The sequence below is a fragment of the Pantherophis guttatus genome, chromosome 6 (genome assembly GCF_059756535.1).
Source record: "Pantherophis guttatus breed Tessera chromosome 6, ASM5975653v1, whole genome shotgun sequence".
Taxonomy (NCBI): domain Eukaryota; kingdom Metazoa; phylum Chordata; class Lepidosauria; order Squamata; family Colubridae; genus Pantherophis; species Pantherophis guttatus.
The window spans coordinates 8,180,001-8,203,222 of NC_142068.1; the positions used below are offsets into that span (position 1 = coordinate 8,180,001).

General features: G+C 45.7%; 2 protein-coding genes across 3 annotated transcripts in view; one reads left to right on the forward strand and one right to left on the reverse strand.

The window, feature by feature from the left end:
- The first annotated feature begins 3,126 nt into the window (after positions 1–3,126).
- On the forward strand, positions 3,127–12,089 carry LOC117679760 (heat shock protein beta-7-like). The gene is made up of 3 exons (XM_034441964.3): positions 3,127–3,286; positions 6,927–7,081; positions 11,818–12,089. The coding sequence occupies exons 1-3, from the start codon at positions 3,142–3,144 to the stop codon at positions 11,989–11,991; spliced, it is 474 nt and encodes a 157-aa protein (XP_034297855.1). The 5' UTR covers positions 3,127–3,141; the 3' UTR covers positions 11,992–12,089.
- A 4,778-nt stretch (positions 12,090–16,867) lies between these two features.
- The window catches only part of CLCN2 (chloride voltage-gated channel 2), a 143,039-nt gene continuing 136,684 nt past the window's right edge, over positions 16,868–23,222 (reverse strand). For both annotated transcript variants that reach the window (XM_087872478.1, XM_087872477.1), the window contains 3 exons: positions 22,066–22,170; positions 21,600–21,686; positions 16,868–18,946 (listed from right to left, as the gene is read on the reverse strand). In XM_087872478.1, coding sequence (XP_087728604.1) covers positions 18,752–18,946; positions 21,600–21,686; positions 22,066–22,170 — 387 coding nt within the window. In that variant the 3' untranslated portion in view covers positions 16,868–18,751. The remainder of the gene's footprint in view (positions 18,947–21,599; positions 21,687–22,065; positions 22,171–23,222) is intronic.

The following is a 23,222-nucleotide window of genomic DNA, read 5'->3' on the forward strand; positions in this document are numbered from 1 at the left end:
AATCTTCGCCATCTCTGCAAAACTGGCCATCTTCGAAGTCCATTCCTCGATAGTAGGCAAAGCTTCATTCTTCCAATATTTACCTATCAACAATCTTGCTGCTGTTATCATATACAATATTAATTTTGTTTCATCCCGTGTAAAACCCTTAACTATGCCCAATAAAAACAATTGTGGAGAAAATTGAATTTTTTTCTTCAAAACATTCTGCATGACCCACCATATTTTTATCCAAAAAGCCTTAACTTTCCTACAGGTCCACCAAACATGATAATACGTAGCATCCAAACATTCACATCTCCAACATTTTGGCTGAACATTAGGGTACATACATGACAACTTTTTAGGATCTAGATGCCATCTATAAAACATTTTATAGAAATTTTCCCTCAAATTCTGCGACTGTGTAAATTTAACATTCTGAACCCAAATTTTTTCCCATGTTTCCAACATCACTGGTTCTTCAAAATTTTGTGCCCACTTAATCATACAATCTTTAATTAATTCCGTTTCTGAATCCCTTTCTAGCAAAACATTGTAAAGCCTTTTAATATGCATTGGACCTTTCTCTCTTATATGTCTAACCAATTCTTCCTCATGCAACATAATACCAGTTTTTTGGTCCTCTTTCCATCTCAGTTGTAATTGATTATATTGTAACCAGGTTAAATTAATCCCTTCGTCCAACAGTGTCTGCAATGTCTTCAACTGCCATCTGCCCGCATCTGTAAAAAGAACCTCTTTGTATAAAAACCCCCCGAGTGACATTATATTTGTATTCCACAAGGTATGACCAAGATCCAGCCATAGCGGTATTTTATAATCCCATTTGAATCGGTGCTTCTTCCAAACTCTCATCAAAGAGTCTCTAAGTATATGACTTTTAAATACTTTATCAACTTTGTCATCATAAAATAGGTAAGCATGCCATCCAAATTCAAGATCAAAACTTTCTGCATTCAATATTCCAGCCTTTTTACTTCCAAACCAATCACTTGTTAAAGTTAAAGCTGCTGCATCATAATATAGCTGTAGGTTTGGAAGTTTAAGGCCTCCTCTTTCTGGAACATCTTGCATAATTTTCAATTTCACTCTCGGCTTTTTCTCGTTCCAGACAAACTTATTAAGTCCAGTTTGCCAAACTTTCAGTTGTTTATCACTTTTAAGCACCGGAATCATTTGAAACAAAAACAGAAATCTTGGCAAAATGTTCATCTTAACTGCTGCTATTCTTCCAAGTAAAGACAGTTGCAGCTTTTTCCAAGTCTCCATGTCTTTCTGAGCCTCTCGCCACAACACCTCATACCTATATTTCCTTTGTTTGAAACCCCGGCTGATAGACGCGGCAGAGCGGACTGCCGCTCCTCAGCTGTTTTACTCACCGTGGCTGCAGTAGAAGGTAAATTGTAGTGTTGATTTCAATTGTTCTGCACGCACGCGGAGCGCGTCTTTGACACGCATGCGAAGTGAACCGGTTGTTACAACCGGCGAATCCCACCACTGGTTACCACCAAACTCTAGGGGACCCCTTCCCCTTCCTCTCTGTTTCTAGAAGCCTTTTGCCATACTCCGATGAGGAGTAGGGGCCTGCTCAATACAGGTAGTCCTCGATTTATGACCACAATTAACCCCAACATTTCTGTTGCTAAGCAAGACCGTGGTTACATGGATTTTTGCCCCATTTCAAGACCTCTCTTGCCACGGTTGCTAAGTGAATCACCACACAGATGTTAAGTGAGTAACACGATAGTTAAGTGAATCTGGTTTCCTCCTTGTGTTTGCTGGTCAGAAGGTCACCTAAAGGGGATCACATGACCCCGGGACACTGCAATGGTCATAAATATGAGTCAATGGCCAAAGCATCTGAATTTTAATCACATGAGTGTGGGGATGCAGCAATGGTCATATGTGTGAAAAACGATGATAAGTCACTTATTTGTTCAACTTTGAATGGTCACTACACAAACTGTTGTAAGTTGAGGGCTCTCTTTATTTGATTTGGATCCATACCAGAGGTGAAATGCTCCCAGTTCGGACTGGAACACCCGATCTGGTAGCGATGGAGGCGGGTGGTTCGGAGAACCGGTAGCAAAAATCCCTGCCCCCCCATGCCCAGCTGAGCTGCGTGATCTGAGGCTTTTTAAAAAAAATTTAAAACCATTTTTCCTACAACCTCTTCAGCTGAAGAGGTTGTTTTAAAAAAATGCTTTTAAAGCCTCTGATGATCCCAGCTGACTTGCCTGATCGGCAGAGGCTTTTTTTTCCTTTTAAAAACATTTTTTCTATAACCTCTTCAGCTGAAGAGGTTGTACAAAAAATGCTTTTAAAAATTAAAAAAAAAGCCTCTGTTGATTGCGCGGCTCATCTGGCAATGGGGGTGGAGGGGAGGGCAGGGATTTTTGCTACTGGTTCTCCGAACCACCCGCCTCCATCGCTACCAGATCGGGCGATCCGGTCTGAACCGGGAGCATTTCACCCCTGCTGCAACGGTTCTAAGTGTGAAAAACGGCCGTAAGTCACTTTTTTCCAGTGCCGTTTTAACTTTGAATGATCATTAAATGAACCTACGTTGAGGACTCTCTGCATTGCTCTTGAAGGCAGGGAGACATTTTCTTCTGCTTTCTAAGCAGCTTCTCTGTTTCCAGCCAGACCTGTCATTTTGCGGACAAGTCAACCCAAATGCAGGTTGCCTTGGAGAAGGTAGAATCATCAGAATCAGGAGCTGGAAGGGACCTTGGAGGTCTTCTAGCCCAACCCCCTGTTCAAGCAGGACAGCCTATACAATTCGGAGATAAGCGGCTGTCCAGTCTCATCTTCAACACCTCCATTGATGGCGCTCCCACAACTTCTGAAGGCAAACTTTGTTTAATTGTTCTCCATGTTAGGAAGTTTCTCCTTAATTCCAGGTTGCTTCTCTCCTCGATCAGGAAGGGTGTCACCCTCTGCTCTGTATCTCCCCGTGGCTGCTGAAACGGCAGCCTTCCTTATCTTGCATTCCAGCGTGTGGGACGCAAAGGACATTGCAAAAAAGCCAATTATGGGCATCCCAGCTTCTCCTTGCCCAAGGACGTGCCCTCTCCTCCTGCCTCTTCACGCAGAGCCTTGCACATATCCAGCAGCTGCTGGGCACCTCCAAAGGCCATGTCTTCGGTAAGCTCTTCGTCCACCTTCCGTTCCGAGCACATTAGCACCTACACCCCGAGCAAACATCGCTTCGAGCCCCTGCTGGACCCTCCCCATGGGATCTTTGGGGCAGGGAGAACTCAGGAGCCCTATGGATATTCAGGTGAGTGAGAGCCTTTTGGGGTAGGGGGGAAACTCAAGTGCACAGCATGTTCCATCTCCCCCTTCGACTTCAGAGGCAAGGTGGGGCTAAACCAAGATTGATTGCTTATCCCTATCTTCTTGTTGTTCGTTGCAAAGTCGTGTCCGACCCATCACGACCCCATGGACAACATTCCTCCAGGCCTTCCTGTTTTCTACCATCCCCTGGAGTCCATTTAAGCTTACGCCGACTGCTTCAGTGACTCCATCCAGCGACCTCGTTCTCTGTCATCCCCTTCTTCTTTTGCCCTCCATCGTTCTCTTCTCCAGGGAATCCTTCCTTCCAGTGGTGGGTTTCAAATTTTTTTACTAACGGTTCTGTGGGTGTGGCTTGGTGGGTGTGGCATGGCATGGCTTGGTGGACGAGGTGTGGCTTGGTGGGCGTGGCAGGGGAAGGATACTGTAAAATCTCCATTCCCACCCCAATCCAGGGGAAGGTTACTGCAAAATCCCCATTGCTTCCCGATCAGCTGAGATTTGGGAGGCAGAGAATAGATGGAGGCGGGGCCAGTCAGAATTTTTACTACCAGTTCTCTGTACTACTCAAAATTTTCACTACCGGTTCTCCAGAACTGGTCAGAACCTGCTGAAACCCACCTCTGCTTCCTTCTCATTAGGTGGCCAAAATATTTGAGTTTCATCTTCAGGAGCTGGCCTTCTAAAGAGCAGTCAGGGTTGATCTCCTCTAGGACTGTCCTGTTTGATCACCCATTCCTCTCTTAGATGATCAAAAATGGACCAAGAGAATACTGTTTTCTCATTTCCGGCATTGTATGAGCAATAACTACTTGCTATTCTACTTTTTTTTTTATTATTATTTGATTTATATGCCGTCCTTCTCCGGAGACTCAGGGCAGCTTACAATGTGCTAAGCAATAGCCTTCATACTTTTGTATATTTTTACAAAGTCAGCTTATTGCCCTCACAAACTGGGTCCTCAATTTACCTACCTTAGAAAGGATGGAAGGCTGAGTCGACCTTGAGCCTGGTAAGAATTGAACTCGCAGTAATTGCAGGCAGCTGGATGTTAAATGCTGCCTTAGGAGGCATTAGCCTCCTACGCCACTCAGGCTCCTATGTGTGTCTGCTTGACATGATCTCCTTAGCAATAGCAATAGCACGTAGACTTATATGCCACTTCACAGTGCTTCACAGTGCCCTCTCTAAGCTGTTTACAGAGTCAGCCTATTGTCCCCAACAATCTGGGTCCTCATTTTACCGACCTCGGAAGGATGGAAGGCTGAATCCACCTTGAGCCTGGTGAGATTCGAACTGGTAAATTGCAGGCAGCCGGCAGGCAGCAGTAGTTGGCTGCAGTGCTGCATTCTAACCACCGCACCACCACGGCTCTTACCAGATTCTTGAATTAACCCCTTTGGGAAGGAATCTTGTGATTCATACAGGTAGTCCTCGATTTACAGCCATTCATTTAGTGACCTTGCAGCAGCACTGGAAACAGGGATTTATGACCGTTGTTTCACACTTATGACTGTTGCAGCATCCTTGATGGTCATCCATGCGATCGAAACGCAGGCACTTGGCAACTGGCATGAAGCGTCCCGGGTCATGTGATCACAATTTGCAACCTTTCCAGGGGGAAGCAAGGGAAGTTTGGGGAGGGGTCAGTTGTGGTCATAAGTCAAGAACTACTTGTATAAGGACGTGTATTATGAATTCATCGGCTTCATGGAACACATGTCCAAGAGTAAATCCAATTAAGCCCATTGTGATGGATGAATGCATCTGACTTAATTATGAGCATTGAATGAACCATCACTGAAATTCAGTTTCTGGTTATTGAAACATGCTCAGTTACAACCCTGAAAACACAGGCGGCAAGACAAGGTTAGGGTTAAAGGTAAAGGTGAAGGTTCCCCTCGCACATATGCGCTAGTCGTTCCTGACTCTAGGGGGCGCTGCTCATCTCCGTTTCAAAGCCGAAGAGCCAGCGCTGTCCGAAGACGTCTCCGTGGTCATGTGGCCGGCATGACTCAATGCCATAGGGGGAAGGAACGCTGTTACCTTCCCACCAAAGGTGGTCCCTATTTTTCTACTTGCATTTTTTACGTGCTTTCGAACTGCTAGGTTGGCAGAAGCTGGGACAAGTAACGGGAGTTCACCCCGTTACGCGGCGCTAGGGATTCGAACCTCTGAACTGCTGACCTTTTGATCGCCAAGCTCAGAGTCTTAGCCACTGAGCCACTGTGTCCCCCCCTGGGTTTGGGTTAGGGTTAAGCAAGAAGTTGCTTCCTTAGAGTGGATCTTCCAAAATTAATGGCTGGGGCTCCCTCAAAAAACCATGAATTAATCCCCCCCTTTTTTTTATAAATACAGCAAACGACAGCAGGTAGCCAATCTTGGCTGATCTTGGGGTGGGGGGGGGAACGAAGAAGCATCAAGCTTGGTTAGTACAGTACTGGATTGCAAAAACCCACCTCACCACTAGAGGGCAGCAAGATGATACCAGAAACTCTTTCCCACCACTAGGGGGTCTCTTGCAATGTGGCAGCTCAGGTAAAGGAGCCCCAGAGGCAGCTTGGTGTAGTAACGAAGGCATCCTGCTAGAAACTGGGAGATCCTGAGTTCTAGGCAGGGGTGAAATCCAGCAGGTTCTGACAGGTTCTGGAGAAGCGGTAGCGGAAATTTTGAGTAGGTCGGAGAACCGGCAAATACCACTTCTGGCTGGCCCCAGAGTGGAGTGGGAATGGGGATTTTGCAGTATTCTTTCCCTGGAGTAGGGTGGGAATGGAGATTTTGCAGTATCCTTCCACTGCCATGCCCACCAAGCCACACCACGCCCACCAAGCCACGCCCATAGAACCGGTAGTAAAAAAAATTGGATTTCACCACTGGTTCTGGAACCAGTGGTGGGTTCCTCCTGGTTTGGCCGAGCTGGTAGCGATGACGATATGACGTCACTGAACCGGTTCTCTTTGTTCGGGAGCTGGGCCCTCCCGCCCCCCCACCCTCCCACGCCCCACCCTCCCTCCTTATTCTTACCTTTTATTTGGCCCCACCCCCAATCTATTGCTGCCTCCCGAATCCCAGCTGATCGGCTAGAAGGAAAAAAAACTGCTTAAACTCTTGCCACAGGGCTTCAAAGGGCCGCCCTACAGCTGATCAGTGTTAAAAGGCAGTGTGGTGGTAGATCGGTGCCTCCAAAAACGAATGAGTAGACCGGTGCCTCCAAAAACAAATGGGTAGACCAGAATGCTCCAAGAACAAATAGGTAGACCGGTACAGCTCTGCAAGCAGTTAAAAGCCTGATAGACCAGTACCTCTGCTAAATCCTAAAGAATTGTCACATGACCATCAAGCCACGCCCACAAAATAAGCCACGCCCACAGAACCAGTAGTAAAAAAGTTTAGAACTCACCCCTGTTCTAGACCTGCCTTAGGCACAAAGCCAGTTGACAATTTGGAGCCAGCCACTCTCTCAGCCCCAGAAAGGAGGCAATGGCAAACTGCATCCCAAAAAACCTTGTGAAAAAAGCTGCAGGAACATATCCAGGCAACCTGAAGGTGTTCTCTCGCATTCTCTCTCTCTCTCTCTCTCCCTCCCTCTCTGTCTCTCTCACACACCCAAAACACACCCTTCCCAGGGTCCCCTCCATCCGTCCATTCCTCAGCCTTGGGCAGCAGCAACGTGGTGGCCAGCGGGAACAAATACCAGGTCATCACGGATCTCAGCCAGTTTGAACCCCAAGATATCGTGGTGACTTCCTACAACTACTGCATCGTCATCCAAGCTGAGAAGGTAAGAAGGGTGGGTGCTCCTGTCAGGGCTGAGATATGCAGAGGGGATGAAAAAGAAACCGATACCCCAGTTCCCCTTCCCACAACACGTTTAAAACCTAATCGAGTGGGGTGTGTGTGTGGAATTCATATGTGATTGCAATGTCAAGATGGATGAGTTGCTCTGGTCATTGAACAGATCACTCAATTGTTAAAATTAGCTCCGAGCAGCACGGTCACTCATGAGGGTAAGCTAACTGGCAGACACTTGTGCCATGGGAATCCCTAAACCTGCCCCCTTCCATGTTGATTGGCATCTCTCTCGATGGCTGAACCTGGCTGCAGTCTGCACGGAGATCAAATCTGTCAGTGGCTTATTTTGTGGGCGTGGCTTGATGGCCATGTGACAATTCTTTAGGATTTAGCAGAGGTACTGGTCTACCAGGCTTTTAACTGCTTGCAGAGATGTACTGGTCTACTCATTTGTTTTTGGAGGCACCGTTCTACTCATTTGTTTTCGGAGGCACTGGTCTACCCATTTATTTTTGGAGGCATCGGTCTACTCATTTGTTTTTGGAGGCACCGGTCTACTCATTTGTTTTTGGAGGCACCGGTCTACTCATTTGCTTTTGGAGGCACCGGTCTACTCATTTGTTTTTGGAGGCACCAGTCTACTCATTTGCTTTTGGAGGCACCGGTCTACTCATTTGTTTTTGGAGGCACCAGTCTACTCATTTGCTTTTGGAGGCACTGGTCTACCCATTTATTTTTGCAGGCACCGGTCTACTCATTTGTTTTTGGAGGCACTGGTCTACCACCACACTGCCTTTTAACACTGATCAGTTGTAGGGCGGCCCTTTGAAGCCCCGCGCAAGAGTTTAAACAGTTTTTTTCCTTCTAGCTGATCAACTGGGATTCGGGAGGCAGCAATAGATTGGGGGTGGGGCCAAATAAAAGGTAAGAATAACATGGGGGGGGAGGAGGGCCCAGTTCCCAAACAAAGAGAACCGGTTCGGTGACCTCATATCGTCACTGTTACCAGCTCGGCTAAACCGGGCTGAACCAGGAGGAACCCACCACTGAAGTCAACCCATCAAGAGATTTAGAAAGAGATTTGTCTGAAATGGTATAAGATCTCCTGCCTGAGCAGTGGGTTGGATTAAGAAACCTCCAAAGTCCCTTCCAGCTCTATTATTCTGTTAACTTCATAACTGGGCTGTAAGTACCATATTTTTCAGAGTATAAGACGCACCCAAAAAAGTGGGTGAAAATCTGGGTGTGTCTTATACTCCGAATGTAGCCCCGCCTAGCTTCTCAAACGGAGGTTTTGGAGGCTGAAAAAAGCATCAGAAACGAAGCTTCAGAAAAAAAGCCTCCAAACAGAGCTTCAGAGGCTTTTTTTCCCGAAGCTGTTTCGGAGGCTTTCAGAGACAGGAAAAAAAGTATTTTCTGAAAAGGAGTTTCAGAAGTTTCAGAGGCAGAAAAAAAAAGCAAGGCACAGAGCTCACCACCAAGGAACCTGTTGCTAAAATTCACCTCTTGGAATAGCTGATTGGGAGTATTCCGGGAGGCTCTTTTTAATATGAAAATTTTAATCTGTTTTTTAAATGATTGGGGTGTTTTAAATCTGTCTGGGCTAAATTGTTTAATTCGGTTTTATGCTGTTTTTTTAAATTTTGTATTTATGTATTTTATCGTTTGGCTGTTCACCGCCCTGAATCCTTCGGGAGTAGGGCGGTATATAAATCAAATAAAGATAAAGAAGAAGAAGATCCACCTGCCAATCAGCTTTTTTCTTATTTTCCTCCCCAAAAACTAAGGTGCATCTTATACTCCGGTGCGTCTTATATTCCGAAAAATACGTTAGTTTTTCGGGGCTCCATTGTAACTTTGAACAGTTGCTAAGTAACTGGCCGTATGTATTACGTTTGCTCAAATCTTACCAATTGCCTAAGCTAATGTAAAACAAATCCATTTCTTGGTCTCAGTGCGCCGTCTGTTTTCAAACAGCACACTTAACCTGATTACTGAATGGACTCGTTTTTTTAAAGTTTGTACCATGCCCTGAACAAAACCCCTAGTTGAGGTTAACAGCAGTCAAGTTTCTTCTATTTTGCAAATGCATTCTTCGCCTGATCTGAATTAAAATGGTTGCATAAACTTAGTCCCAGAGCGGGAAGGGGCTGTGGAGGGAGCATGAGAGGGAAAAGCAGGACATGGATCGAAGGCAAGAAGGAGAGAAGGTAGGAGGTAGCCATAAAAAAGGAAAGCCGGATGTCCGTCTTTTCTAGTTTTAATTCTGTTTATCTGCTGCTGTTTTCAGTGATGTTCTATTTGCTGAAGTCATCAACACCCAAATAGGGTTAACAACTACAGTAGCAACTGGGGCAAAAAAAAGGTCATAACATGGGGCAAAACTCACATAACTGTCTCGCTTAGCAACATAAATTTTGGGCTGAAATTCAGTGGTGGGTTGCTCCCGGTTTGCACCGGTTCGCAAGAACCGGTAGTAACAATTTGTAGTGGTTCGGAGAACCGGTAATAAGATTGGCTGGCCACGCCCCCAAATCGGTCCCCGCTCGCTTATCCGCCCACCTCATTAGAGGCTTTTTTTTTTTTTTTACTTTTAAAAGCATTGTTTCTACAACCTTTTCGGCCGAAAAAATGCTTTTAAAAGTAAAAAAAAAAAAAAAGCCTCTGATGATTGTGCGGCTCAGCTGGCATCGTCAGAATCTTTTAAAAGCATTTTTTTCTGCAACCTCTTCGGCCGAAGAGGTTGTAGGGAAAAAAAATGCCTTTAAAAGCCTCTGGCGATCCCAGCTGAGTTGCCTGATCATCAGAGGCTTCTAAAAGCATTTTTTTTTTTGCAAACTCTTAAGGTTGTAGAAAAAACGCTTTTAAAAGTAAAAAAAAAAAGAAAGTTGGCCACGCCCACCCAGTCACATTACCCCCCACCAAGCCATGCCCACAAAATAAGCCACACCCACAGAACCAGTAATAAAAAAATTTAGAACCCACCCCTGGATAAATTGTGATTGTAAGTCAAGGACTACCTGTATTCTTGATGACCTTCAGGCGAAACCAGTGTTTCTCAACCTTGAATGCTGGCTGGGGAATTCTGGGAGTTGACGTCCAAGCATCTTAAAGTTGTCAAGATTGAGAAACACCGCGATAAAACCCGCATCCTTTCCTTTGGTCAAATTACAGCAAATATGTATTGTGTACATCCAGAAAATGAATGACAGTAACTGGGTAACCAGGTCAGGCAGCTTGTGTGAATGTTCCCGACGAGACTCCTTTGAAAAACTCAAGCTAAGCTCTTAAACCAGGGATGTCAAACTCAATTTCATTGAGGGCCCGATCAGGGTTGTGTTTGACCTCGGGGGGCCAGGGGGAGCATGGCTAGGATTGACATGGCCATGATCAGTGGTGAAATTCAGCCGGATCTATCCGGACCACGCTGTCAACTTGCAAAGCTTTCAAGTTGCCATGAGCAGGAGGGAGGGAGAACTGAAATGAATTCCATACATTCTTCCTGACCGCAATCAGAAGGAGGGTGTTAGGTTTCACAGCCAGCCAAAGTGGTTAATTGGAGAATGTGATTTATGACTTGGCCAGAGAGGAGGGGAGAGACAGAGTCGTAGGGGAACGTAAATCTACGCAGGATCAGTCCTAACTGCATCCCAGTATTGCCGGAATGGTGCTCCTAATAAATGACTATATTTCCTTTGAAGTTTGGATCATGGCTCATGAATTAATTAGGGCATCTTTCGGAAACTTGACACACGCAATCCGGTAGCGTTGGCGGTGGGAGGCTCCGTCCACCCGCCCGGATGTCATCACATCCTGTTTTTGACCCTCTGCGCATGTGCTGAAGGCTCTGGGCATGCATGGAGGAGGCATGCGCTCACATTTGCAAACTGGTAGCGAAGGTAAGTGAATTTCACCCCTGGCCAGGATGGAAGTGGATGTTTTTGTTGGCAGAGGACTGCAGGATGCCGCCGGAGCTGAAAATGGAGCTCGGGAGGGCCACGTGCGGCCCTCCTAAGCTCCATTTTTGCTGGCAGAGGCACCGCAGGTCGGTCCTTCGCTGTTTCCAGGGTGGTCCCTGCAGGCCAGATCTAAGGAGCCTTGGTGGCACAGCGGACTAAAGTGCTGTTAAAGTAGCACTTAGCTGCCAGCTGCCTGCAATTACCGCGAGTTCAAATCTCACCAGGCTCAAGGTTGATTCAGCCTTCCATCCTTCCGAGGTAGGTAAAATGAGGACCCGGATTGTGGGGGCAATAAGCTGACTTTGTATATATATAAAAACACCGCTTAGGGGGGGGCAAAAAGCCCTACTAAGCAGGTATATACAAAAGTATGAAGGCTATTGCTTAATGTATTGTAAGCTGTCCTGAGTCTCTGGAGAAGGGCGGCATATAAATCGAACCAATAAAATAAAATAAATAAAATAAATAAAATAAATAAAATAAATAAAATAAATAAAATAAATAAAATAAATAAAATAAATAAAATAAAATAAAATAAATAAAATAAATAAAATAAATAAAATAAATAAAATAAATAAAATAAATAAAATAAATAAAATAAATTAATAAATAAATAACCCCACAGTCTGGATCCGGCCCGCAGACCTTGAGTTTGACACCCCTGTCTTAAGCCAACATTGGTGGTGCCTTAAGAGACACCAGGGTGGAAAATTCCGGAAGATATTTGGGGAAAGGGCTCACCCGCTTATGTTTGCTTGCCTTGCAGATGGCCGAAGATGGCATTGTCTCCAACACCTTCACCCATAAGTGCCAGCTGCCGACAGACATGGATCCTCTGTCCGTCAGTTGCTCCCTGAACGACGCTGGCAAGTTGATCATCACAGCTAGGAGGCGTCAGCGGTCCCCATCGCCTCTGTATCGTACGGAGGTGAAGCTTTAAGGGTAGCCCACTCTCACCCGATCCACACCCTCAAGCTCCCTTAGATGTGATCGATTCTTAGTTTAGTTTGTGGGCATCCTTTCTCCATGCCATGCCATATCATAGCACCAGAGGTGGGTTTCAGCAGGTTTCTGACCAGTTCTGGAGAACCGGTAGCGGAAATTTTGAGTAGTTCGGGGAACCGGTAGTAAATATTCTGACTGGCCCCGCCCCCCCATCTATTCTCTGCCTCCCGAGTCCCAGCTGATCGGGAGGAAATGGGGATTTTGCAGTAATCTTCCCCTGGATTGGGGTGGGAATGGACATTTTACAGTATCCTTCCCCTGCCATGCCCACCAAGCCACGCCCACCAAGCCATGCCACGCCCACCAAGCCACACCCACAGAACCGGTAGTAAAAAAAATTGCAACCCACCACTGCATAGTACCACATGTGGCATCGGTATGCATGCCTTCAACCTTAGATTCCCTGTCCATTTGACAGAAGGAAAACCCTACAGTGGTCCTTGACTTAAGACCGCAATTTGGATTGCGACTTCCATCCCTAAAGGTGATGAATTTGTTGAGTTGTTCCCAATCTTCTTCTTCTTCTTCTTCTTCTTCTTCTTCTTCTTCTTCTTCTTCTTCTTCTTCTTCTTCTTCTTCTTCCTCTTCCTCTTCTTCCTTCTTCTTCCTCTTCTTCTTTTTCTGCCACAGTTGAGAAACGAATTACCTCAGTTGTTAACTTACCCGTATTTTTTCCCCCTGGTTCAAATAGGTTCAAAATAGATTGTGAAACTATAAAATGCAAAAATACCAAGAAAATGAGGACAATGGGAAAATAAAGGGAGGAAAAGGGGAAGAGAGAAAAGTGTAGGGGGGGAAAAAAAAAGAAAGAAAAGAAAAACATTGACTTCCAACTCCTTTTGGTGCAGTAGAATGAGGTGGCAACGTAAAATCTCCACTGTTTACTTTTATATGAGAGGATATGCCAGCCATTTCTATAGAAACAAATCTACAGAATCTATCTAATCACGAAAACCTGAAATCGAAGTTGTTTTGATCACTGAGGTTGTTAAATGAATCACACGGTTGCTAAGTGAATCAGTCCTCCCTCACTGACGCTGTCAGGAGGTCACAAATGGGGATCATGTGACCCCCCAGGATGCTGCAACTGTCATAAATACATGCCAGTTGCCAAGTGCCCAAATTCCAATCGCATTAGCATGGCGGCGCTGAGACTGTCATAAGTGCGAGGACTGGTTGTAAGTCACTTTTTAAAGCACTGTCAGAACTTTGATTGTTCAACAGTCATAAGTTGAGGACTACTTGTATGTGCAGTGAGAGAGAGAAAGCCCTCCACTGAATGTCTGCGAAGTGGCTGTACTCTTCCGTTAATGGGATATGCAAAGCAACAGCTTCTATGAAAAAAAAAATATCATGAGGTCTAGAAGCTTGAAGTTTGGGGAGGTGGGAGGACTGCAATACTTTTGATGGTGGGTAGGTGGCAGCAAAGATAAATGTCTCCTGCTACTTGGTAGGGTCTGGGTTTTAGGCTGGCATCGTAACATGGATTGTTAATTGGAAGGGACCTTGTAGGTCATCTAGTCCAACCCAGGGCCCAAGTAGGACACCATACACACCATCCCTGACAAATGGCAGTCCAATCTCCCCTTGAATATAGGTAGTTCTTGACTTACAACCAGGGGTGAAATCCAGCAGGTTCTGACAGGTTCTGGAGAAGCGGTAGTGGAAATTTTGAGTAGTTTGGAGAACTGGCAAATACCACCTCTGGCTGGCCCCAGAGTGGGGTGGGAATGGAGATTTTGCAATACCCTTTCCCTGGAGTGGAGTGGAAATGGAGATTTTGCAATATCCTTCCCTTGGAACAGGGTGGGAATGGAGATTTTGCAATATCCTTCCCCTGGAACGGGGTGGGAATGGAGATTTTGCAATATTCTTCCCTTGGAACGGGGTGGGAATGGAGATTCTGCAATATCCTTCTCCTGGAACAGGGTGGGAATGGAGATTTTGCAATACCCTTTCCCTGGAGTGAAGTGGAAATGGAGATTTTGCAATATCCTTCCCTTGGAACGGGGGGGAATGGAGATTTTGCAATATCCTTTCCCTGGAACGGGGTGGGAATGGAGATTTTGCAATATTCTTCCCTTGGAACGGGGTGGGAATGGAGATTCTGCAATATCCTTCTCCTGGAACAGGGTGGGAATGGAGATTTTGCAATATTCTTCCCCTGAAATGGGGTGGGAATGGAGATTTTGCAATATCCTTCCCCTGCCACGCCCACCAAGCCACACCATGCCCACCCAGCCACACCCACAGAACCGGTAGTAAAAAAATTTGAATTTCACCACTGCTTACAACCACGTTTGAGCCCAAAATTTCGGTTGCTAAGCAAAGAAAGCGATGTGAGCTTTGCCCCGTTTTACAATCTTCCTTGCCACCGTCGTTAAACGAATCACTGCCGTTAAGTTAGGGTCCAATCAAGAAACCTTGGGTGCTTGTGTTGGTTCAAGGAAGAAATCCAGAAAGTTTATGCATGTAAAGAAATGGGGGAATTGGATTAGCATTGAAAATTACAGTAATGAAGCTTTCAATCCACCCTTTAAAAGAGACGTATTGAAATTATTTAAAAGCAAGGCTGCCCGCTGATTTTTTTTATTTTTTCTGGGAATTGTGCTACTGAATCTTGTGACTTCATAACCGAGCAAAGGAGCTATGGAGGCAGCGGTTTTATTCTTGCCATCAATCCCTGGTTTTTGTCTTCCAATACCCGCTGCAGATGATTGCTGGGTTTTGCTTTGGGGCCCACGTAGGAAAAAAAAAAAATAATGCCAGAGAACTACTAAGTTCCTGCAAATGGAGATGCATTTCAGGATCACCCAAAAGACTCAAGTGCAAAGAGAGAAAATACAGAGAGATCTTGGGAAGAGCTGGAAAAGAGAGGGAGACAAATTCCTTGTGTATCTAACCACACTTGGCCAATAAAGAATATTCCTATTCTATTCTATTCTATTCTATTCTATTCTATTCTATTCTATTCTATTCTATTCTATTCTATTCTATTCTATTCTATTCTATTCTTTCTTATTCTCATCTATTCTATTCTACTCTACTCTATTCTATTCTTATTCTCTTCTACTCTATTCTTATTCTCTTCTACTCTATTCTTATTCCATTCTAATTCTACCCTGCTCTATTCTTTTCTAATTTTCTTTTCTAATTCTATTCTATTCTTATTCTACTTTACTCTAATTCTACCCTACCCTACCCTATTCTATTCTAATTCTATTCTATTCTACTCTATTCATATTCTACCCTACTCTAACTTTACCCTACCCTACCCTACCCCATTCCATTCCACTCTACTCACTTCCCTTCCCCAAAAAGGGATATTTGCAGGGGTGAAATCCAATTTTTTTCCCTATCGGTTCTGTGGGTGTGGCTTGGTGGGCATGGCAGGGGAAGGATACTGCAAAATCTCCATTCCCACCCCACTCTGGGACCAACCAGAGGTGGTATTTGCCGGTTCTCTGAACTACTCAAAATTTCCGCTACTGGTTCTCCAGAACCTGTCAGAACCTGCTGGATTTCACCCCTGTAGCTGAGGTTTGTATGCTGTCCAGAATTGTCTCTGGATGAGATGGGCAGCACATAAATTTAGGTGTCATGGTGGCACAGTAATTCAATTTTTTTTTCCTACCAGTTCTGTGGGCATGGTGTGGCTTGGTGGGCATGGCAGGGGAAGGACACTGCAAAATCTCCATTCCCACCCCACTCCTGCGGGAAGGATACTGCAAAATCCCCATTCCCTCCCCACTCCTGGGGCCAGCCAGAGGTGGTATTTGCCGGTTCTCTGAACTACTCAACATTTCCGCTACCTGTTTTCCACAACCAGTCAGAACCTGCTGGATTTCACCCCTGTGTTAAGGGAATGGTCTCAGGCAGTGGTGGGTTTCAAAATTTTTTACTACCGGTTCTGTGGGTGTGGCTTGGTGGACGTGGCATGGCTTGGTGGGCGTAGCTTGGTGGGCATGGCAGGGAAAGGATACTGTAAAATCTCCATTCCCACCACGCTCTAGGGGAAGGATACTGCAAAATCCCCATTTCCTCCCAATCAGCTGGGACTTGGGAGGCAGAGAATAGATGGGGGCGGGACCAGTCAGAATTTTTACTACCGGTTCTCCGAACTACTTAAAATTTCCGCTACCGATTCTCCAGAACTGGTCAGAATCTGCTGAAACCCACCTCTGGTCTCAGGATGTAAGCTGTTAAAGTGTAAAGCTGCCTTTTGCAATTGACTGATGGCGATTTTTGTCAATACCGAAGGTGTTCAAGTGATGCTCCAGATGTTTGGGGACTGTACCCATTCTTATTGTTAATAAATATTCATTGGCCACCTATCTCTAGTGGACTCTGGACTCCTTTCAGAACTGGAAGTACATCTGTTTAGGAACCCTGGAACAATCAGGTTGTCTTAACTCTGTGATTCTGGGAGATTACAAGGATACACTCATTTTGGCTTTTTTTCCAGCAACTGTATCAGTGGTGGGTTGTCTCCGGTTTGGACCGGTTCGCAAGAACCGGTAGTAAAACCGGCAGGAAGTCCTGCCCACCGCCCCGGATTGTCATCATCGGCGATCTGCGCATGCGCGATCCCGTTGCAAACCGGTAGTAAAGATAAGTAGAACCCACCCCTGAACTGTATGGAGAGAATTTGCAAATATATTCTTCAGCAATATTTCCCCCCCCCCCCAAATCTGGGATTTCTGGACATCTTCCACCTAGCTATTAACTAGCTTGCACCAACTGAGATATTTGGGGGGGGGGTTATCTGAAAGATCTGTCTGGCTAGACCAATTTATGGAGGAAATCAGAGATGAGAAGAAATAATTTATTGAAAAGGATCCTGAGTTTCTTCCCCCCTTTTTTCCCCCAAAAAAGAAAAGTAGACATTGAGCGCATTCACATAATATCTTTAACCTGGGTTATCAGTTTAACCCACTTCCTGGGTTCTCACAATAGACCGAATTGGAGCCTAGCTGGGTCTGCACAACATAAAAGCCATCTAACCATGAATTTTTAAAAAAAAAAAACCCCTCCCTTTTTATGACTCTGTAATCCCTTAATTCGGGATAGAATCGGGGTGATTGTTTACTGAGGCTGAGAGTTTACTGGCCAGATCCCCTTCCTGACACCACACAGAGCTCACAGCAGATATTTTCTCTTTGTGCACTAGGAGAGAAACATCTGCTGCTACCTAGGATTGAACGCTCCAATCTTTCGTGCTTAAAGTGGGACTAGAAATCACAGTCTCCTGGTGATTGATTCAAGTCATCCAGCCAGATTTCATGCCTAAAATGGGACTATAACTCAGTCTCCTGCTGATTGGCCCAAAGTCATCCAGCTGGCTTTCATGCATGCCTAAAATGGGACTAGAAATCACAGTCTCCTGGTCATTGGCCAGGGGCAACCAGCAGGATTTCATGCCTAAAGCAGGACTAGAACTCACAATCTCCTAGCGATGGGCCCAAGTCACCAAGCTGACTTTCATGTCTAAAGTGGGATTAGAACTCATAGTATCATGATCGTCAGCCTGGTGCCTTAACCTTTAGGCTAAACCGGCTCATACTGACACCGATCCTTCTCTTTACCCTAGTTGTGATCTGGACCATGTCAATGAACAAACCAGGCTCGGTTCCCACAACCGTCTATGGCTTAGATATACACCAGACACTCCTTGGTTCATAATATAACTCTATTTGTATTCTTTTCTGCAATTAAATTAATATAGATAGATATATGTATAAAAATCTTCGGTATGTACAGACAGTCTTCCTTCTTTCCCTCTCCTCTGCCTGTGGATTCGAGCATGAGTGGGTTCCACAGAGAGAGGAAGGCGGAAGGGAAGAATTCCAGGATCTGGCAGTAGGGAGGAAGGGGGAGGGGGTTGCCTGGTTCAGTAGTCCGAGAAATCCAGTGCCGGTTTTATTTGGGCCCCACAAGCCCTACCAACAACCCCCACAAACCCCATCCGTTATTTAGGATTCCTCCTACAGAGGGGGGGGGAGGTCGCCGTACACAGCACGGCTGAGTCAGCGCTGAAGATTTGAGGGGGAAGATTCAGGCCACGGGGAGAGAAACCCACAGCTGCCCACAGACGCCAGGAGGGCATCCACCCATGCCGAAAAGTTCCTCCTCCTTTCAAACCTGAAAAAAAGGGGGGCACAGTGACGAGACCGCGAGGAAGACAGATGCTTCACCAGCTTCCTTCCAGGTGGACTGTCCACCTGCAAAGCTGCCGAGAACGGACCAAGGAAGTCTTTGAACTACGCTCGGAGGCGGCCCGAGTGAGATGCCCGAGCCTCGGGGTACAAGGAAGGACCCCTGTACAGAGAAGTTGAGATGAGTATTTGAAAAGACCCACAGGCGTATCCTCCCCTGTCTCGATCAGCCTCCCTTCTCCTCATCTGACCAGCTCTCGTGGAGCTGAGCTGCTGGAGAGTGGGACGACGGGAAAATGGGAAGGGAAAGACTTAAATGAACCCTGAGACCAAGGATGGAGCTAACGGGGCACCGGGGGGGGCCAGCTTTAAGGTTCTGGATGGCAATTCTCCAGTTATTCCAGGAACGGACTGTCCTCTTGAAGTCTCCAAAGCTGGAATGTTGAAGGCATCCTTAGAAGAGGCCCAGCTGCCAGAGCAACAGCCAAGGCATGGCAATGAGGAACCGTCTCTCGGTTGGCAGGTTCTCCGTGCCCAACGTCACTGGCACTTGTCGTCGCTCTCGGAGGGGCTGAACTCGCGAGGGATGGAGTGTCGTTGCCGCCGATCCCACAGCTGGTGGATTTCGGTGGCCTCTATATCGCTGCTGCTGGTTGTGCTATCCCGGAAGCTCGCCAGCGGGGGGCGCACCTTCACCCCTTTGGCGGTGACCGAACCCTCAATGGCTTTGCGCAGCTGGAAGAGAGGAAGAGAGGAAGGGATGAAGGGCGACAGCAGCATTCGCCCAATCCGTACAGGTAGTCCTTGATTTACAACCGTTCGTTTAGCGACCGTTCAAAGTTAGAACGGCCCTGGAAAAAATGGGATTTAGGATCATTTCCCACACTTACGTGGGAAATCACGGGGTCAAAATTCGGACCCTTGGCAACTGACTCATATTTATGACAGTTGCAGCGTTCCGGGGTTACGCAATTCCCTTTTGCGATCTTAAGTCGATGAGGAAGCTGGATTCACTTTACAACCATGTTACTATGTTGCCTGACTAGCTGGCTCGGTGGCTAAGACATTGTGCTTGTCGATCAGAGAGGTCGGCAGTTCGGCGGTTCGAATCCCTAGTACAGGTCTCCTGCGTGAGCAGGGGGTTGGACTAGATGACCTCCGAGGTCCCTTCCGACCCTGTTACTGTTACTAAGTTTACAACCGCAGTGATTCACTTAACGACTGGGACAAGAAAGTTCGTAAAACGGGGCAAAACCTACTTAACAACTGTCCCTTAGCGACAGAAATGTTGGCCTCAACTGAAGTCGTAAGTGGAGGTCTACCTGTGCTTACCTATTTTGACCAGAAACTGTCATCCTAAGAGCCTTTCCCAAGAAAGATGGTCATAAAACTTGCTGGACTATGACTTCAATCGAACCAGATCAGAATGGTGACTGCTACTGGGTGAAAATTGTATTAGCTGAGCTTTGTAAGCTGTCTAGAATTGTCTCTGGGTGAGATGGGCAGCACATAAATTTAGACGCTGTAGTGGCGCAGTGGTTAGAATGCAGTATTGCAGGCTGACTCTGCCCACAGCCAGGAGTTTGATTCCTGATTGGTTCAAGGTTGACTCATCCTTCCATCCTTCCGAGGTCGGTAAAATGAGGGCCCAAATATTTGGAGGAAATATGCTGACTCTGTAAACCACTCAGAGATGGCTACAAAGCATTATGGAGCGCTTTATAAGCCTAAATGCTATTGCTATCAATTTAATAATAAAAAAAATTCTAGTCCCTAGCAAACAGCTAGGCAGGGAAGAGAGATTGTGAAAAATCAAGGCTCCACGTAAAATCTGCTGCTTTTTATTAAAGGGCTGGTTTCAGGAATCGAACCTTGCTTTTTTATACCTGTGCAGAGCCTATCAGTGGCTACCCTGTCACAAACTAGATAAGGGGTGAAATGCTCCCGGTTCGGACCGGATCGCCCGATCCGGTAGCGATGGTGGCGGGTGGTTCAGAGAACCGGTAGCCAAAATCCCTGCCCCCCCCCAATGCCCAGCTGAGCCGTGCGATCATCAGAGGCTTTTAAAAAAAAAAAATTAAAAGCATTTTTTTCTACAGCCTCTTTGGCCAAAAAAATGCTTTTAAAAGTAAAAAAAAAAAAACGCCTCTGATGATCGCGCGGCTCAGCTGGGATCGTCAGAGGCTTCTAAAAGCATTTTTTTTACAACCTCTTCGGCTTTTAAGAGGTAAAAAAAGTAAAAAAAAAAGTTGGCCACGCCCACTCAGTCACATTACCCCCTCCCTCACCAAGCCACGCCCACAGAACCGGTAGTAACAAATTTTACATTTCACCAAACTGATTTTTGTGAGCATTGGCTAACGAGATGGCAAAAATGCAAAGAATATTTATTTATTTATTTGTTTGTTTGTTTCAATTTCTATACCGCCCTTCTCCAAATAGGACTCAGGGCGGTGAACAGCCAAAGTAAAAAACAGGACATACAAAATTTAAAAACAATTTAAAATAATTAGATATTTTGGCCGTAAATTAAAACAACCCAATTTAAAATCAATTTAAAATTTAACTCAAGCCAGCCCAGCTAGTTGAAATAAATAGGTTTTCAGGGCCCGACGAAAAATCGGGCATATGAGATGCATCCGTCTTCATAGGACAGACACAGGACAGGGGGGGGGGGGGGGAAATCTGATTTTTTTTTTCATGAGGGCAAGTGCTGTGACAAGAAAGTGAAGGATTTGGATTTGAATTGGTATAAATTCTATGCCATATCTGTTAAGGAATAATAACTTGGCCAAGAATAACGTTATGAAAACTGACACCTGTTTCCCGTGAGAAAAATCCCTGTTTAAATGATATTTAATGATTCTAATATTAGAATTACGAGATAGCTGTGTGATATACGGAGGTGTATATCAGACTTCTGAATATCAGGCAGTTGTCTTGTAATTCTAATATCTTGTAATTCTGTGAGTACATATACAGGTGTCTCTAGGCTTTGGCACAGGTAGGCCTCACTTAATATAGGTGGACTTCAACTCCCAGAATTCCCCAGCCAGCATGGCTGGCTGGGGAATTCTGGGAGTTGAAGTCCACCTATATCAAACTTGCCAAAATTGAAAACACGGATATAGGATATGCTTAAGAGACATTTCTTTGCCGCATATAGGATATGGCACGATTTTGGACATAATCAACGCGAACCTCTGAAGGGTCAGGATTCTTGGGGTGACCCTTCTAAGTGCTACTCTTATTATTATTTACTATTAATTAGTTATTTGGTTTAAAATGGGATTTTATTGTACTTGTTTCTTAACTTGTGTTCGCCGCCCTGAGTCCTTCGGGAGAATGGCGGCATATAAATACATGTAATAAATAAATAAATACTCACCTCCTTGAGGGACACCACGCCAATCAGGCGCCCAATGCTGGTGACGTAAGCTTGGTCCACTCCCAAGAGAGAGAAGATGGTGTGTGTCTGGAAGAGATGGAAACATCCCAGCTGGGCATCACAACATACAGAAAAATGGCACCCACAAGCTCCATCCACATCTTCAAGTCAATGTAAAAGAGGTCTTTGTCCATGGCACACTGATGCCAACAATGCAACGAAGTCTCTCTCTCTCTCTCTCTCTCTCTCTCTCTCTCTCCCTCTCCCTCTCCCTCTCTGTGAATAAGAGCCATGAAATCTTGGATGCTGTGTAAAATTTGGAGAGAATAGTGGACTTCCATTCTTCTTGCAGTGTTAACAAATACAGATATCTATTAAAATTAAATGTGAGTGCAGAAGGGTCAAAATGCCAGGGCCACTAGACACAGTTTTTCCCCCTCCTGCCATCATTCTGCTGAACATCTACCTTGTGCAAAGAAGTCCGTTCTACCAGTTGGAAGGGAGCCGGGTCAATCTTGCAGTTGTTGAAGTTGACCAGCTGATCGAGTTGTCGCTCCTCCCATTCCATCACCTACAAATTCAGGAGATGCATTAAATGCAGCAGGCCAGTTCACATTTATTTATTTTTTATTGCATTTACTGTATATGTTCTGCCCCAGCTACGGATCCCAAAGAACGCAGCACACACAAAGTCCGTTCAAACCTTAGTTTACTAAATAAACCAGTTTTTTTACAACAACGGCTGTTAATTAACTGCATTAACAGCTGCCAAGAATTGCTTACTGTGGTTGCAGAATGTTCAGAAGCAATTTGCAGGAAGCTGATAAGATAAGCAAGACAAGACACGGAGATATGTGAACAAAGTTGTTCCCTGCAAATTGCTTCAGTCGGTGTTCCTCCTTAAATAGGCTAAGGGAGTGGCCAATTAGCCCCAAGCCTTACTCACAAGGAGTCCTCCTCCTGAGGAGCCACTCCTGGCTTTTGGCAGCTCTGCACGCCCGTGCATCGAGAAGGGGCTCCTCCTCTTCGTCCTCTTCACTTATGGGAGCTTCTGGAGGTTCTGAAGGCCCTGGCTGAATCCCCGCCTCTGGCACCACATCTTCTCCAGCCTCCTCATTGTCTGACTTGAGTGCAGCTGGACAGGCTGCTGGCGCAGCACCACACCAGCCTCCTCGCTGTCAGAATCAGGTACTAGCTGCACAGGCCGCGTACGGGCCACAACAATATATCTTCAATATTTGTCCCTGAATGACAACCGTTCAACAAAGTTCCACCAATAAAATGATTCTCTTATTGTAGAAGGTGATGAGTCTGCATATAGACAGGAAGTTGAACTGCCCCTGTGGTGCAGCCAGAACAATCTGGAGCTGAAACTGAACATGCTTAAAACTATAGAGATGCTAGTAGATTTTTAAGAGAAATTTTAGTAGATTTTTCCTCTTCTACCACTTCTTATGATATAAAGCAGGGATGTCAAACTCAAGGCCCAGGAGGCCAGATTCGGACCGCAGGGTGCTTAGATCTGGGCCACAGAGCCACCCTGGAAACAGTGAAGGACTGGCCTGCAGTGCCTCTTGCCATGAAAATGGAGTCCGGGAGCCTGTTTTCACTGGCAGAGCGCTT

What these genes read in the sequence shown, in the direction of transcription:
- LOC117679760 (XM_034441964.3), top strand. Translation starts at nt 3,142, where the DNA reads ATGTCTTCGGTAAGCTCTTCGTCCACCTTCCGTTCCGAGCACATTAGC. An exon ending in GGAGCCCTATGGATATTCAG is followed by an intron (nt 3,287 to 6,926) that starts GTGAGTGAGAGC and finishes CACCCTTCCCAG; the next exon opens with GGTCCCCTCCATCCGTCCAT. An exon ending in TCGTCATCCAAGCTGAGAAG is followed by an intron (nt 7,082 to 11,817) that starts GTAAGAAGGGTG and finishes CTTGCCTTGCAG; the next exon opens with ATGGCCGAAGATGGCATTGT.